The sequence below is a fragment of the Muscardinus avellanarius genome (assembly GCF_963383645.1).
Source record: "Muscardinus avellanarius genome assembly, chromosome: X".
NCBI classification, from domain to species: domain Eukaryota; kingdom Metazoa; phylum Chordata; class Mammalia; order Rodentia; family Gliridae; genus Muscardinus; species Muscardinus avellanarius.
Window position 1 is genome coordinate 6,504,679 of NC_137792.1, and position 17,357 is coordinate 6,522,035.

Below are 17,357 nucleotides of genomic sequence, written 5' to 3' on the forward strand. Positions count from 1 at the left end.
TCTAACTTTATTCAATGAAGGCAATTATGTTTAAAAAAAAAGTCCAAGGTGACACTTCCTTCTCCCCATAGGGATTCTTTGATATTCCTGTGGATAATTTATATGCGGAGCCTGCAGTCCTGCAATGGATTCGGGAGAACATCACTGAGTGGAAGAACTGTATCATTGTCTCACCCGATGCAGGGGGAGCCAAAAGGTAACAGGCAGGCTGCACCATGCAGTTTTCTCCTTCTGTCAATTGCTTTTTCCTTTATGTATTTATATATGTGTATTGTTTTAAGAAAGTGTGCTTTCTTTCCCACTGACTAAGGATCAGAACTGAGGTCCATACACATGCTAGGTAATTACTCTGCCACTCACCTATACTCCCTGCCTCAGGAAGCGTGCTTGAAAGTATGCAACACCTTATTTTGCAAATGAGCAAGTAGACCGCAGGCTCTGCTTTCAGAGCAGAAACCCATCATCACTGTCAACATTTTATCATTCGTGAAAGTAAAAAAAAAAATGTGTGTGTGTATATATATATATATATATATATATATATTGCAAAAAATAATTAAGTTTTAAACTTATTTTCTGATTATAAAAGTAATGGGTTTAATTGGGACCCAAGGCATTTAATTAATAACATGATTAAATGAGCTGCTAGTCCTTCCTATTACAAACATTTGAAAATGGTAGCGTAAGTAGAATAAAAATTTTCAAAAGAAATCTGTGTATGTAGAACAGCAAGAAGTTAAAATATCTGAGGCCAAGAAATAAAGAAGGGGCTGAAAACTGCTCTGGTAGCCTGGGGAGAGGAAGAGGCCTGCAGTTTGGCTTTTAACACCCACACAGGGACCTCTATAAAGAACAGAATTGGGCTTCTCTTATTTTTTGGGTGGCCTGAATTCTCCCGTGAATGTGTATTTTCTACTTCCTAAATAAATTTCTGTCTCTGTCTAAAAAAGAACGGAGAGCTAAAGCCGGGTGCAGGACTCGGTTTCAAAATAGGGCTGCAGGTATCCAGGCGTGGTGGCACACACTTGTCATCCCAGCATTCGGGAGGCTGAGACAGGAGGATCGTGGTTCTCGGACAGCCTCGGCTACTTAGTGAGGCCCTCTGCAACTCGGTGAGACCCTGTTTCAGCATAAAAAATTAAAATAGGGCCAGGGGTGTAGCTTGGAGGTAGAATGCCTTTGGGTTTCATCCTTAGTACCACAAAAAAGGGAGGTCTGAAGGTGTAGCTGAGAGGTTTAATTCAATCCTTAGTACAGAGAAACAACACAGAGCTGAAAGGCAGCAAGATGGGGAAAGAAAACAGTCACCCTGGAGAAATCTAACCATAATCCTGTGCCAGGGGCAGGTATTCAGTGAAAGATATACTCTCCCTCGGGTGCAGAAATGGCCATGCTTAGAAAATTAACCTGAAAACTGGTCCCAGGTTACAGAACTACTGCAGTGGTGGCTTGCACCACCCCCACTTGCTCAGTGAGCACTCTTGGCTGAAAAGGCCCCTCCTGAACAGGACCTGATGCTAGAAGATCCAGAGGCAGCAATCCAAGAGGCTCATTGTGCAGACCACAGTCCAGCAGGCAGCCAGTACCGTGGGATGATAACACAGTTCCTACACTATCACAGGCAGGAGCAAGTTTCAGAGAAAGTAAAGCAGGAAGAGACAGGGACTGATATGATACTAGAAGCACGGTAGTCATATCAGTGAATGGCCTGAGAGAGTGTCCCTGAGCAGCAAAATCTAAACGGGCTTTGCAGGGAGGCTCAGGGAGTTGCTGAAGCATTGGAACACAAGGTGTTTAGAATCAAGACAGAGAATGCTTATCTGATAACAGTGTTTACTGCAGGCGGATGGGAGGTTGGAGTGGCTTGGGGACTCTGTTACCCTTTGTGTAACTTTTTGTGTGTTTGCTCAGGATTGAACTCAAGGACGTTCTACTTCTGAGCTACATCTCCAGCCCTATTTTTTTAAATTTATAAATAGGATTTCACTAAGTTGTGGAGGACCTCGCTAAGTGACAGAGGCTGATCATGAACCCGTGATCCTCTTGTTTCAGCCTCCCAAGTACTGAGGTTATAAGCATGGGCCACCATGCCTGGCTAACCTTGTACATCTTTGCATCTGCTATCTGGGAAGGGGAAAAAGGGGGGAATCTGGCTAAGAAAAAAGTTGGAATGGAGTTTTATTACCCAGGTAGGGGCCACTGTAAGGAAGGGAGAGGTGGGAGACACCACTGGCCACCTGCTCCGTGTAAAAGCAAAGAGGTTTGTGAATGTGTGCTACTAATGTGCACTGAGAATAGTGAGGGGTCATTAAGCTGCAGGAGGCCTTTGGAAGTCAGGAGCTGGGGTGTAGCACAGTGGTTAGTGCTTGCCTAGCACATCCAAGGGCGAAAATAAAAAATAAAAAAAGCAAAAATCTGTCCCTCATTTGGTACCCTCATTCACCTGCAGCTCAGACAGGCACCTAGAACCACACTTAAAATATTAGGAATGGGCCAAGTATATTGACATGACATGTACTTGGGGGTCCAAGGCATAAGGCTCAGGTTCAGGGCTAGTCTCTGCACTCTGACTAGTTTCAAACAAAAATAAAGCTGGGCATGGTGGTGGCACATGCTTGTTATCCTAGTACTTGGGCAGCCTAGACAGGAGTAGCTCATGAGTCTCTGTTCTAAGATAAAATACAAAATTAGGCTGAGGGTAGAATGTCCTTGGGGTCAGTCCCCAGTACCAAAAGGAAAAACAGCCCAGATGGTTCAGGAAGCAGTTACAGTGCTGATGACACCGATGTAGGAGAATGCAGGTCCTGATTCTCAGAAGAGCCTGTTTGTTCTGCTCACAGCTGCCAGTCCAACGGCCGCTTAGGTTCCCAGCACAGAAGAGGAGGAAGAAACGGGCCATACAGCTGGAGATGGGCCTCTGACAGCTGCAGGAAGTGGAGGTGGACAGGAAGGAGACACATAAAAGAAGCAGCAGACAGCTTGCAAATCCCCCAGATGGGCAGCGATGGGGTGGGACGCAGCGCTATGTCATATGGCCCTTTACGATCATGCACGAGGGGCACAAAGGTGCCCCCCACAAGTACATCAGGGTGGATCATGCCAAGCTGTCATATGCTTAAGAATTGAGGGACTTTGCAGAGTCATTTCTACTAGAATGCTTGCAGTTGACATGGACACCTAAGTGTCATGGTGAGATCTGCATTCAAGTGAAGCAAATCTACTGGTTTCAGCCGGACATGGTGGCGCACGCTTGTAATCCCAGTACTCGGAAGGCTGAGACAGTAGGATTGGGCAGGTTCGAATCCAGCCTCAGCAGCTTAGTGAGGCTCTCAGCAACTTAAGTGAGACTCTGTTTCCAAATGAAAATATAAAAAACATAGGTCTGGGAGTGTAGCCCGGAGGTAGAAAGCCCCTGGGTTTCATCCACAATATCTCATACACACACACACACACACACACACACACACACACACACACACACACCTACTGGTTTCAGGTGAAGAAATAGGCCAAGGGGTCCAGGAGCATAAGATGTCCTTGGTTTGTAATAACAACTCTTTGGTGTCGACAGGCATGGTGTCACACGCTTGTAATCTCCACGCTTGGGAGGCTGAGATAGGAGGATCGCACAGGTTCAAAGCCAGCCTGAGCTGGCTTAAGAGACCCTTTATCCAAGTAAAAAAATATAAAATAGGTCTGGGAGTGTAGCCTGGGGGTAGAAGGCCCCTGGGTTCCATCAGCAGTACCACCACCCCCCCAAAAAATAACAAATACCTACAATTCACCCACTTTAAATGTCTAGTTTGGAACTTTTGAATATATTCACAGATGTTGCGGCACCATCACCACTGTCTAATTCCAGAGCATTTCCATTGCATCAAAAGAAAACCTTCGCCAGGCGTGGTGGCACACACTTGTAATCCCTGAGCTTGAGAGGAAGAGACAGGAGGATCGCGCAGGTTCAAAGCCAGCCTTGCTGGTGTAAAAGACCCTGTTTCCAAATAAAAATATAAAAAATAGATGTCTGGGAGCGTAGTCCGGAGGTAGAAGTGTTTCCAGGAACCCCAGTACCACCAAAAAAAAAAGAAAACCTTCTATCCATTAGCAGGCATTCCCTATGCACCCTGTCCCAATGCCCTGGCTAACCACTTATCCACTTTTTGTCTCTATGGAGCTGCGATTTCAGAACTTTTCATACCATTTCATCGTATAATATGTGGTCTTTGTGCCTGGCATATTGCTTTTTTAACCAGAAGATGTAATGTTTGTAACTAGTAAGCCCAAATAGGTTTCATATACTTGTATGGCCTTTTACTTTCCTGTTCTAACCCTCTTTTTGTACATATGGTCAAAAAATATCATGCACACTCTTGGCAAAAAACTGAAACATTACAAAAGTGACACTCCTGTGTGATTCTTTAAGCACTACTAATTTTTCCAATGCCAAATGATGTTTTTTCGGCATAGATTCCCCTATTTCTTACACACAAATGGTAATGTGCCATACACAATTCTTTCTCGTGCATTTTTTAAAATACAATGGCTATATTATAGCAAAAATTCCATAGTCAACTCTGCTTGATATTTCTATAGGTGTGTAATACTCCCTTACATGCATATAATTCCTACAATCTGTCCCCTGTCACCTACTTGTAGACACTGTAGTTTATAGACTCCTGCAGATGTGCACGCTGTGCCATTTTGTATAAGTAGGATACATTCCGAGAAGTGGAATTTACAAGTCAAAGGGCAAGTGCCATGTGAGTTTGGATGGACAGTGACAAAATGTGGTCTTTCAGAAAGGATGGACTAGGTGATGTTCAATCAAGTTCTGCACAGCTCTGATAAAACTGTAGAGTATCAGACAGTTTTACTTGACACGTCGGGTAAGTGACCTGTGGCTTGTGTTCCTATAAATTCAGGTTGCTGTGGGTAAAGATAAGCACTCTTTCTGCCGTGGTGATTTTCTTTTATACCTTTTTGCCTATTGTGCTATTGGCTAGAGGTCTTTCCTAAGGATTTTCAAGGGTTCTGCAGAGAAATGAGATCACGTATCTGTTTCTGGTGTGCATTGCACATATTTCCCCAAGTGTGTTTTTTTTTTTTTTTTGCTTCTTTCTCCTTTTTATATTTTTATTCTCTGCTGGACTTTTCAAACCTTCATATATAATAAGTCATATCTTTTGTTCCTATTATGGTTTCTGGGTTTATGAAGTATTCACCTTTATCTTTAAAGTTTTTTCTATGATTGTTTATATTTTTAAGCGCATCTTTTCCTTTTCTTTGTTTCTTTCATTTTTTTATGTTTGTCCGTGGTACTAGGAATTGAAACCAGGGCCATTCTACATCCAAGCTGTACATCTAGCCCTTTTTAGGCTTATTTTGTTATTGTTTTCAAACAGGGTCTCACTAGGTTGCTCAGAGTCTTGCTAAGTTGTTGAGCCTGGTCTAGAACCTACGATCCTTGTATCTCAGCCTCCCGAGTACTGGGTTTGCAGGCATGCACCAATAAGCCTACTTTTTCTTTGCTTTTCATTATTAGTATCATTATTAGTGATACTGGGGATTGAATTTAGGGGCATTCTACCTCTGAGGTACACCCCATTGTATTTTTATTTTGAAATAGGATTTCACTGGTTTGCTGAGAGTCTCACTACATTGCTGAGGCTGGCTTCGAACTCATGATCAGCCTCCCAAGTACTGTGATTATAAAATTATAAGCATGTGTACCACTATGCCTAGATCTTTCTTTCTTTCTTTCTTTCTTTCTTTCTTTCTTTCTTTATTTATTTATTTTTGGTGGTACGGGGGTTCTTGGAAGCCCTTCTACCTCCGGGCTACACTCCTAGACCTATTTTTATTTTTTATTTTTTATTTGGAAACAGGGTCTCTTAAGCCAGCGCGGCTGGCTTCGAACCTGCACGATCCTCCTGACACCCAAGCGCGGGTATTACAAGTGTATGCCACCACGCCCGGCTTCTCTTTTTCTTTTTTAATGTTCCAATTTTTATTCCATCCGAAATTTATTTTGGAATAAAGAGTGAAATAAAAATGCAACTTTTTAACCTCCCTCACCGCTGCCAACTGTCTAGTTAATTAAAAATTCTTAGAGTCTACATTTTCCCTATTGTTTTAAAATTAGATCTTTTATTATACACTAACTTCCCCTGTTTGCTAACTCCTCTTTCATAACAATACAGAATAGACTAAAGAGAGTAAGTACATGGCCAGGTTTGAGATGCTTTTTCTGTTCAGATCCCCTTTGCCAGAAAGGGCCAGCCTTTGCAGGGGACATATTTCAGATTTTTTTTTCCACTTCCTTTGCTTTTCACCAGAGTATCTGTATCTGCTACACATCACTGTTATCCTCATTATTGACAGTCTTCTCAGAACAGCCTGGCGGGCCACATGTCACAGATGCAGGGGTCATTGATAAGTCAGAGCCTGTTGCTTTCTCTTTTTTAATTTTTTATTGGTGCATTATATTCATACATCATATCGGGGTAAAAAACTTGTGTGTACATACATGTACACATCACTGATTTAACCCCTACCCAATTCCCACCCCATTCCCTCCCCATCCCTCCTTCCCTTGCTTGGCTTAGTGGTTGACTTCGATATGTTTAAGTACATTGTGTGTTTTAGAGATTTTCCTCTTCCCCCCTCCTTTCTCCTCCTTTAGGTTGCCTTGTTTGCTCCTCTATAGGATTTCCTTTTTCATCTAGAGTTCCTCCTATTACCCATTTCTCCCTAACTCGCACATATTAGGGAAAGCATATGATTTCTTATTTTTTGTGACTGACTAATCTCACTTAGCATAAAAGGCTTTGAGGCTTGGACTCATCCTGGGTAAAACTTAATATTGCCACAGGAGGTCACTCTTGGGTAGCCTGTGAAGCTTGATTATGTGCAAGAGAAAGGAAATGAAACCTAAGAAGGAAACATACCCACCACAGTTGAAATAGCAAATATAAATATAAATAACTTAGCGTGGCGATAGGAAGTAAGGGACACGAAATTCACATTTAACTTTATTTTTCTACTTATGTAATCCTTAGCTATGCTCTATAAAAATGTGGATAACTAAAGAAAAACTGCAACTACTTTCTAATTTCTACCAGTGACACCAATAGGAATGATTTGGTGGATTATACACCTTCCCTCCTGGGGATTCCCAACCCCACCCCCTCTACACACACACACATACAGAGGAAAGCATGTAAATATCTGCCTAGAGGCAGTCGAAATTAAAGCATATTAAAATATTTGTTCTAGTTCTCTCCCCATAAGATTGCAGCATGATCTGTTTCATTAACATAATTTATTAGGAATATATATTACGTCTCCATTATATACATGGGAAAGAATAGTTTTCTGTAGCTTTTTGACGAAATTATATTGTTCTAGCAATTCAGGGGGCTTTTTGCAAGAATCATTTCCTTTATCTTCTGCCAAACATTATCAATGGGTACCTGATAGTGCTAGAAAGCTTTACCCAGATCAGGGACTTTTTTTTTTCATGTATTTTTTGTTTTGTTTCGTTGGGGTTTTTTGTTGTTGTTGTTGTTGTTTTGGGTTTTGTGTGTGTGTGTGTGTGTGTGTGTGTGTGTGTGGTACTGGGGATGGAACCCAGGGGCCTTCTACCTCCGGGCTACACTCCCAGACCTATTTTATATTTTTTATTTGGAAACAGGGTCTCTTAAGCCGGGGGAGACTGGCTTCAAACCTGGGCGATCCTCCTATCTCAGCCTCCCAAGCGCGGGGATTACAAGTGTGCGCCACCACGCCTGGCCAGATCAGGCATTTAACCAAGTAAGGAAACTGTTGGTAGATAGACAACTTTATTAACAAAGGGACATCTGCTAGTGCTACCCTTTGGTTCCTGCCAGAAGGATAATTATTTTTAAAGGGAAGAGAAACATGGACTTATAGTAACACTTTCATTTGCTTCTGCAGACATTTGAAAATCTAAATTTAGTGTCTTCTCGTGACTAATCATCTTTCTTTTGTACTGGAAATTTTGTTCCGTTTTTCTCTTACATTATTACTGACATGTTTGGATTTGTGACCACCATTTTATTATGGGCCTTGAAACTGTTACCTAGTATAGTTTGTTTTCTTCTGCACAGATTAGATGTTATTATTGTGGTGTTATACCAACATTCATTTTATGTGGTTTTATATCAGCATTCATTAAGAGTTGTCCACATAGTACATCAGTATCTTTGCTTACCTTTCTTCCCCACCACATCTCAATGTTTCTTTTCTCATTTTACTATAGATTAAGTTACATTCTTTAAGTTATATGTTAGTCATGAATTCTTGGATTGTGTAGTTTGGCTGAAAGTAGCTTTATTTCTCCCTCATTCTAGAAAGGCAGTTCTGTTGGGTATAGAATCTTAGCCTGCTTGACTTCCATGATAGGAGTAGAAAATTTTGCTCAATCCAATTGCTGTACCTTTCTAGATGGCCTGACTTTATCCTGTGCCTCTTTTAGGAGTTATTGGTCCTCTGTAGTTTTATCACAAAATTGCTTGAGGATTCGTTGGTTGGTTTGCTTGAATCATAGGATTGGTGTCTTTCAGTAGTTCTAGAAAATTCTCAGTCATTTCTCTTTAAGTATTGTCTCCTTTTCCCTCTTTCTAGAACTCTTGCTACTCATTTGACCTTTGTCACTCTGCTGTTCATTTCATCTCTCAGCATCGTTTTCATGTTTTCTCTCTTTTAACTCTTGGAGTGCATTCTGAATAATGAATTCATCTCTGTCCTCCAATCTCCTCATTCTGGTTTCCTCATCAACTGACTGACTGTTGTATTTTTAATTTCAGTAAATTTGAATACACTATTTTTCCTTTCTTAAAATTCCATTCTATTTTTTCCTGTATTGACTGAGCATTCTTTTTGTCCTATTCTTACCAAACTTCTGTTTTATTTCCTGGAAATTAAAAAAAAAAAGCCTTGTGTCCCTTTTCACCTAATTTCAGTGACTCGTTCTTCTTTTTCAAAACTTGGTTACAGTTGTTTCTGGTGGCTCTCAATTTGGCTTCCTTGTTTACTTGGGTGTTTGTGATTCTTCTACAAATCCCTCATTTTCTTTAGAATCCTCCAGAGAGGGTCCCCATTTTCTGTTACTAGCTCTCTTGGAGAACTACCCAGAATCTTCACTTTTAAACTGTCCACTTGAGAGGTTATTTTTTATCATATACATAATAGTAATTTAGATGAACAGCCCTCAGGGAGAGCTGAGATGTGGTTTTGAGCCCTCTGTAAAGAACTAACCCCCTCCACGCAGCATGGAGTTTGAGAAAGGTAAGTATCCTTCCTGTTCTCAGCTGGGTAGCAGCTTTATTTTTCATTCCTCGTTACTCTGAAGGGAAAAAAAAACACTAGCATTCCTGTGTTGCATGAAGGCTTGTTGTTAGGTCCTTGACCTCAGCTGGGTACATCTGTTTTGCCACATCCTCTTCAACAAAACAGAAGCTTAAGATTGTTAGAGCTCATCAGAAACTCTCAGAGTAAGCGAGTGCCTTGCTGCTTACCAGCTTCTCAGGGTAACCTACTTCTGTATTTTCTGCATCTGCTGAAATATACTACCGTTTGGCTAGTGTGCAAAAAGGCAACTCTCAGGTATCATCTGAAAGCAGACATATGTCTATATGGAATACAGATGACCTTCCCTTGGGCCTCAACATCATATATATCTCTTGCTCAAGATGGCAAATATCCTTACTAAATCTAATGTAGAAAAATAGCATTAAGGCTTGAAAGAGGTGGCTGAATTCTCTGCTCAAATAGAAAAGAGGGTAGCTCAAAATTGTTAAATTACTGGCTAAATCTCTTATATACAGAGTTACATGTGTTCCTGCGTATATGCCCAAACACTTAAAGAAAAGGACTCGAGTTCACCAAGTGTAGTGGCACACACTTGTAATCCCAGCATTTGGGAGGCTGAGACTGGAGGAATGCAGTTCGTGACCAGCCTCAACTATTTAGTGAGGTTCTTTGCAACTCAAGATCATTAAAATTATCAGGTATCATTATTAAGCCAGGCAACATCTGGGGTATGTACACTAAGCAATCGATGGGGAGACATACTAGTGACAGACTTTGGTTGCCACCTTCCACAAAAGCAGAGTCTTTGGGAGGCTGAGATGGGAGAATCGCACAGGTTCGAAGCCAGCCTCAGCTACTTAGTGAGGCTCTCAGCAACTTAGTGAGACCCTGTTTCCAAATAAAATATAAAATAGGTGTGGGAATATAGCCCGGAGGTAGAAAGTCCCTGGGTTCCACCCCCAGTACCAAAAAAAATGATACCTGATAATTTTCATGATCTTGAGTGTAATTACTTGCTATGTTCCTAAAGTAAGTTGTGTGTGTGTGTGTGTGTGTGTGTGTGTGTGAGAGAGAGAGAGAGAGAGAGAGAGAGAGAGAGAGAGAGAGAGAGAGAGAGAGAGAGAGAGAGAGAACGAGAACTCAGGGGCATTTTACCTCCAAGCTATATCAGCCCATTTTATTAGTTTTTAATTTTGAAACATTGTCTCACTAAATTGTTGAGGCTGACCTTAAACCTGAGATTCTCCTGTCTCAGCCTTTCAAGTACTGGGATTACTGGCATGTGTCACCATGCCTACCTCCTTAATTATGATTTTAAAGAACAGAATGTTTTGTGTGTTTGTTTTTGTGGTACCAGGGTTCTATCTCTGAGCCACACCCTCAAACAACAGATTCGTGTGTGTGTGTGTGTGTGTGTGTGTGTGTGTGTGTGTGTGTGTGTGCACGTGGTCTGGGAATGGAACCAGGGGCATTCCACCTCCAAGCTACACCCCCAGCACTATTATTTTATTATTTCTTTTTTTTTTTTTTTTTTTGGTGGTACTGGGGTTCCTGGAAGCCCTTCTACCTCCGGGCTACACTCCCAGACCCATTTTTACATTTTTATTTGGAAACAGGGTCTCCTAAGCCAGCGCACGCGGCTGGCTTCGAACCTGCGCGATCCTCCTGTCTCTGCCTCCCAAGCGCGGGGATTACAAGCGTGCGCCACCACGCCCGGCTATTATTTCTTTATTTTGAAACAGGGTCTCACTGAGTTGTAAAGGGCCTTACTAAGTAGCTGAGGCTGTCCACGAACCATGATCTTTCTGTCTCAGCCTCCCAAATGCTGGGACTACAAGCGTGCACCACCTCGCCTGGCTAAAGAACAGATTCTTAAATGAACTGTATTATGTTTGTTTACATCTTTGTACAGGGTCACGTCAATTGCAGACCGGTTGAACGTGGAATTTGCTTTGATTCACAAAGAGCGGAAGAAAGCAAATGAAGTGGACCGAATGGTCCTGGTGGGAGATGTGAAGGACCGCGTGGCCATCCTCGTGGATGACATGGCTGACACTTGTGGTACCATCTGCCATGCTGCTGATAAGTACGTGGGATGGTTCAGGAAACCATGAGGACCTCTCCTTAAGGAAGCAGAAATACCAGTTTTGGAAAAATTGAGCACATTTTCCTAATTATTGTTAATGCTTGGCCTTAAAATGTTAGAACAAAAGAGATTCTAGGTGCATTTGGTCTTTTATTATTCTTTTCCTGGTAGAAGAGCAGTCAGGAGCCTTTTCTTTTTCCAGGTTGAGTTTTTTTTAATATTTTATTGGTGCAGTGTAGTCATACATCTTAAAGGGGTACAGGATGGTGGAGGCATACATGCACACATCACTCATTTAGCCCTTCCCCAATTCCCATCCCATTCTCACCCTCTTCCTCCTTCTTATGTTTGGCTTAGTGATTGACTTTGATATTATTGTGAATATATATCATGAGCCTTAGAGAATTTCCTTCTTTCCCCCTTTCATCCCCTCAGGTCACCTTAGTTGCTCATCTCCTTCTTTGTCTAGAGTTCCTCCTATGACTCATTTTCTCCCTAGCTTCCGCATATTAGGGAGAACATCCAATTATTCAGGTTGAGTTTTTAGTATATTTTTCAAAAGGGGCAATTCCCAGTTTTCTAAGAAAGAGAAGGGCCATATGTTTTCTCTAATATGCTCAAACTAGAGATTATTGGGAATACCAGAGGGACTCCAGATAATGGAGAGGAAACCTCAGCAAAGCTAGAATGGAAGGATAGGAGAGGAAGAAGGCTGAGGTTAATTAATAGAGGAGCTACCTTCAAATATGTGTAAAAGTATGAGTGTAGCATGGGCTACCTGAACACTCATTGTTGGGAGGGGAGAAAGGGGAACCAGGTGGGGGGAGGGCACCAAGCACTATCTGAATGTATGCCATTTTTAATATGATACACAAAATATTAAAAAATAAATAAATTTCCGGGCGTGGTGATGCATGCTTGTAATCCCATCATTTGGGAGGTTGAGACTGGAGGATCACGGTTCACAGACAGCCTCACCTACTTAGTTAGGCCCTTTGCAACTCAGTGAGACCCGGTTTCAAAATAAAGAATAAAAAATAGGGCAGGGAATGTAGTTCAGAGGTCAAATGCCTCTTGGTTCCATCCCCAGACCCGCAAAAAACTAAAATAAATAAATAAATAAATAAATAAATAAATAAATAAATAGGGTCAAAGCCAGGCGTTGTGGCACAAGTTTGTAATCCCAGCATTTGGGAACTCAGTGAGATCCTGTTTCAAAAAGAAAAAGACTAAAAAAAAAATAGGGCTGCGGTTGTAGCTCAGAGGTACAGTGCTCCTGGGTTCCATCCCCAGTACCAAAAAAAAAAAAAAAAAAATGTTCATACACCAGGTGTGGTGGCGCACACTTGTAATCCCAGCACTAGGGAGGCTGAGACCAGAGGATCGCGGTTCTCAGACAGCCTCAACTACTTAGTCCCTTTGCAACTCAGTGAGACCCTGTTTCAAAATAAAGGATAAAAAATAGGCCTGGGTTTGTAACTCGGAAGTAGAATGGCCCTGGGTTCCATCCCAGGTACCGCAGAATGAATGAATGAATGAATAAATAAGTAAATAAATAAATAAATAAATAAATATAAAAAGGGTCAGAAGAGATGCTTCTCTGGCAAGTCAGCACAAAAGATAGGAGTGCTTTGGCCTTCTTTGGGCCCTTGTTTCCTTTGCCTTGGCCTTAACTCCAGCCCTCTGGGCCACAATGGCTCTCCAGAGGCCAGAGCCTCACAGTCCCCTATGGAAGCCTCCACCAGCCACCTGTGCTTGTGACAGACTGGGAATGTGGCCAGTCTGACTTGAGATCTGCTGAGATAGCTCATTAGTAATGTTTTATACTGATTGCACATTCATATAAAATGATGATCTTTTGACTATATTGCTATAAACCAGTGGTTGTCAAGCAGGGGAGCTTTTGCTTCGGGAGTGACATTTGGCAGCATCTAGAGATGTCTTTGGTTTTTACAATTAAGGAAAGGGTAATATTGCTAGTGAATGGAGTCCAGGGATGCTGCCCAATTTTTCTGTAAAGCACAGGACAGGCCCTATGACAAAGAATTATCTGAGGCCAATGCCAAGATTGATAATCCGTGACTGAATGGAATGCTAAGTGTTTTGCTAATACATACCTTAAGAAATCCTGGTCTTGGCTAATAAAAGTGAATAAAATTTGTCTCATCTTTCCGTTATGGAGCATACGTATTTTATGGCACAGGGAGTTGAATCCAGGGGTGCTTTACCTCTGAGCTATATCCTCAGCTCTATTTTATTTTTATTTTCAAACACGGTCTCTCTAAATTATCATGCCCTGGCCTCAAACCTGCAATCTTCCTGTGTCAGCCTCCCAAGTACTGGGATTACAGGCACGTACCATTGTGCCGGGTTTGGAACCTACTTTTTGCTTTTAATATTTATACTAGTGGAGAATATTTCAAGACTGTTTGTGTTCACTTATTTTTTTTATCTTCTACCTTACAGGCTGCTCTCAGCTGGCGCCACCAAAGTTTATGCTATCCTTACTCATGGGATCTTCTCTGGACCAGCTATTTCCAGAATAAATAATGCTGCCTTTGAGGCTGTTGTTGTTACTAACACAATTCCGCAAGAGGACAAAATGAGACACTGCTCCAAGATTCAGGTACTGTCTATTCCACAGGCAGAACCAAGCATCAAGGCACCTGCTTAGGATCACTAAAAATAGCACCCAGCCTTATGCTTGTGCCTACTTGCTAAAGCAGATGCTTGCAGAGAATGCAGCTTCTCTTCGTGGCAGGGTATCAGTCACCTTAGATCCCTGAGAAAGGCCAGGGCCATCAGAGGTCAATGTTCACTATTTAGAAATAGCAACTGAATAAAACAGCAATAGAAAAGGAGCAAAAAAAGCTGTGCTAAAGTTACACAGACCCAACCGTTGCATCTCTCTCTCTCTCTCTCTCTCTCTCTCTCTCTCTCTCTCTCTCTCTCTCTCTCTCTCTCTCTCTCTCTCTCTCCACTCTCCATATATATATACCCCTTCCAAATTTGGAAACATGCTCACATTAAAAACTTGGCCATGAGTGATCATGGCAACACTATTCCCAAAAGCCAACAGGTAGAAACACCACCTAAATATCCATCAGTAAATGAATAGATAACCAAAGTGTGTCTCATTGTTACACTGTTATTCAGACTTTACAGGAAGGACATTTGGCCACATGTTATAGCAAACACCTACCTTGAAAGCATGCTGAGTGAAATTAGGCACTTCTAAAAGCAGAAATATTGTATGTTTCTACTGTTATGAGGTGCCTAGAATAGGAAAATGCATATAGAGACATAAGGTAGAATGGTGGTTTCTAGGGACTAGTGGAGGGGGGACTGAGGTGTTATCATTTAAGGTGTATACAGTTTATATTTGGGCTGATGAAAAAGTTTTGGAAATAGAGAATGGCAATATTTATACAAGAGTGGGAATATAATTAATGAATGCCACTAAATTATATGTTAAAATAGTTAAGATGGCACATTTAATGTTATGTACATATTTTGCCATCATTTCAAATACAAGGGGGGTGAAGGAAAACAGGTGGCACTGAGGATCCTCAGAGCTTCATTCCTTTATATGCATATCCCTCCTGATTGGATTGATGCCTAGAAAGCTGGTGCTCGTCACTTGACAGCAGCTGGCCTGAAATCATTCAAAAAGGTTTGAGTCAGCCAGGCGTGGTGGCGCACGCTTGTAATCCAAGCATTTGGAAGGCTGAGACCAGAGGATCCTAGTTCGAGGACAGCCTCAGCCACTTAGTGAGGCCCTCCGCAACTCAGTGAGACCCGCTTTCAAAATAAAGAATAAAAAATAGGACTGGAGTGTACCTTAGAGAGGAAGAATGTCCCTGGGTTCCATGCCCAGACCCGCAAAAAAAAAAAAAAAAAAAAAAGGTTTGAGTCCCTTTTTTGTCCCATATTTTTGGGGAACTTTAGCAAGTCCTTTCATTCTCCAAAGCTATGTTCCTATCCATAGAGCCTGAAGGTGGGTAAGAATGATCCACTTCCTGATTTCTGATCCATCAGAGAGACAAAGATCACATAACACGAAGAGATAAGTTTGGTGCATATATTCCTCTACCATTTTGTACCCCATTAAGATGTATAACTACAATGCACCAATAAAGAAAATGGTCCAAATAATGGTTCCTCATATGTTCATGCATAATTGATTAGCAGTATAGTTTGGGAGTTGTTAAACTATGACTCATAGGCCAAATGCAGCCTACCAGCTCTTTTTGTAAATAAAGTTTTATTGGTACACAGCCCCACCCATTGAGGTATGTGTTGCCTATGGCCATTTTCACAGTACTATGGAAAAAAGTGTTTGAACTGCAAAGCCAAACTTACTAACTCTGGTCCTTTTCGGAAAAAGTAGTTTGCTAATCCAAGGGTTAGATGATCACAGTTCTGCTCTGAAATGACACCCAATGACAAAACCCTTCCACCAACATTGAGTAAAATTAATTTAAAAACCACAAATGCCCCAAGAAAGCATGTCTCTGATCAGTAGGAGCCTTAAAAAGCCTTTGTTTGTCTGTACTGAAAATCATCCTCCCAGGAACTCATCCAGGTTTGGTTCAGCAGGTTGTAATGTGCAGCTAGACCTGAATTGTATGTGCCCCCAAAAGGTAGATATGGAAGCTTTTGATACGCGTCCTGTGTGCTAGAGAAACCTTTTCTAGGCTTTTTGTCATTTTGGTTTTTAAAGGAATATAACGCCTCCCTTTCTGTTTTCTGCTTGGCATTCAGGTGATTGACATTTCAATGATCCTGGCTGAGGCCATCCGAAGGACGCACAACGGTGAATCTGTGTCGTATCTCTTCAGCCATGTCCCGCTGTAAATGCAAAGTGGGAAGTGTGGAGCAAGCCTCCTCACAATTCTCAGCTTGGCTTGCTTTGGTAGCATTAGGACTCAGCGATGATAGTGTGATCACTGGTAAAAGCTCTGAGATTCATTGTTTCCCCTTCTAAAGCTCAAAACTATTTCTTTCCAGTTTATGGGGCGGGGGAGGTGGTGGTTGTTTGGTCTTTAAGTGAACTATCTGAAATGGGAACTGTTCTTATCATCTGGACTTGTTCTTATAGATGATCTCTTCCTTTGTTCTTTCAATACTTTGAGGCAACAACTTTCAAGAGGAAAATTCCACTGTGGAAATTCAATTTTTCTATTTTGAGGTTGCCAAGGGTAACTTCAGCTTAAAGCCTTCAGTGTAAATATTTAATGATAATGCCTATGGACATTCGGGTAAAACCCTGTATAGCCCTTTACTTTGGAGTGAATTTTAGATGATTTATAATACCATGGGTTTTGAATTCTTTTTTTCATTTTTTAAAAAAATATGGTAACTAGGTTTCAAGTAAACCATCTCGGTGATTGTGCTTAATTTGGACCAAATTTTATTTAGCTTAAAATGGCCACTTAACTTTTGCTAGATGTTAGACATATATATATATATATATCAAAGGCAATGTAGCCCTGTATCTTTTTTTTTTTTTTTTTTGGCAGTACTGGGGATGGAACCCAGGGGCATTTTAACTTCAAGCTACATCCCCAGCCCTATCTTTTATTCTTTATTTTGAAACAAGGTCTCACTGAGTTGCGAAAGGTGTCACTAAGTAGCTGAGGCTGTTCAGGAACGGAGATCCTCCCGTCTCAGCCTCCCGCATGCTGGGATTACAAGCGTGTGCCTGGCTGCCCTGTATCATTTTGATTACCATTTTTAGAATATCACCATCACCTGAAATCCCATGTCCTAAAACTCCAAAAGTATATTCCATGATCACTCTGAGTTAGAAACTGTTTTGAGATGCAGTGTCTTGGCTCTCTGTCATATTGACACTCTCCTCTGTCCACCTAAGACAGATAATTCCTTAGCATGCACCTCGTGTCCTCTCCTCTTGGTCCTTCACATCTTACATTCA

The 17,357-nt window shown here is 41.5% G+C and overlaps 1 protein-coding gene across 2 annotated transcripts in view; it reads left to right on the forward strand.

Moving 5' to 3' along the window:
- Window positions 1-16,276, forward strand: part of PRPS2 (phosphoribosyl pyrophosphate synthetase 2) — a gene marked incomplete at both ends in the record, with an annotated part of 35,498 nt that extends 19,222 nt beyond the window's left edge. For both annotated transcript variants that reach the window (XM_080719240.1, XM_080719241.1), the window contains 4 exons: window positions 72-196; window positions 11,246-11,419; window positions 13,886-14,045; window positions 16,184-16,276. In XM_080719240.1, the coding sequence (XP_080575366.1) occupies window positions 72-196; window positions 11,246-11,419; window positions 13,886-14,045; window positions 16,184-16,276 (552 nt within the window). The remainder of the gene's footprint in view (window positions 1-71; window positions 197-11,245; window positions 11,420-13,885; window positions 14,046-16,183) is intronic.
- Window positions 16,277-17,357: the final 1,081 nt, after the last annotated feature.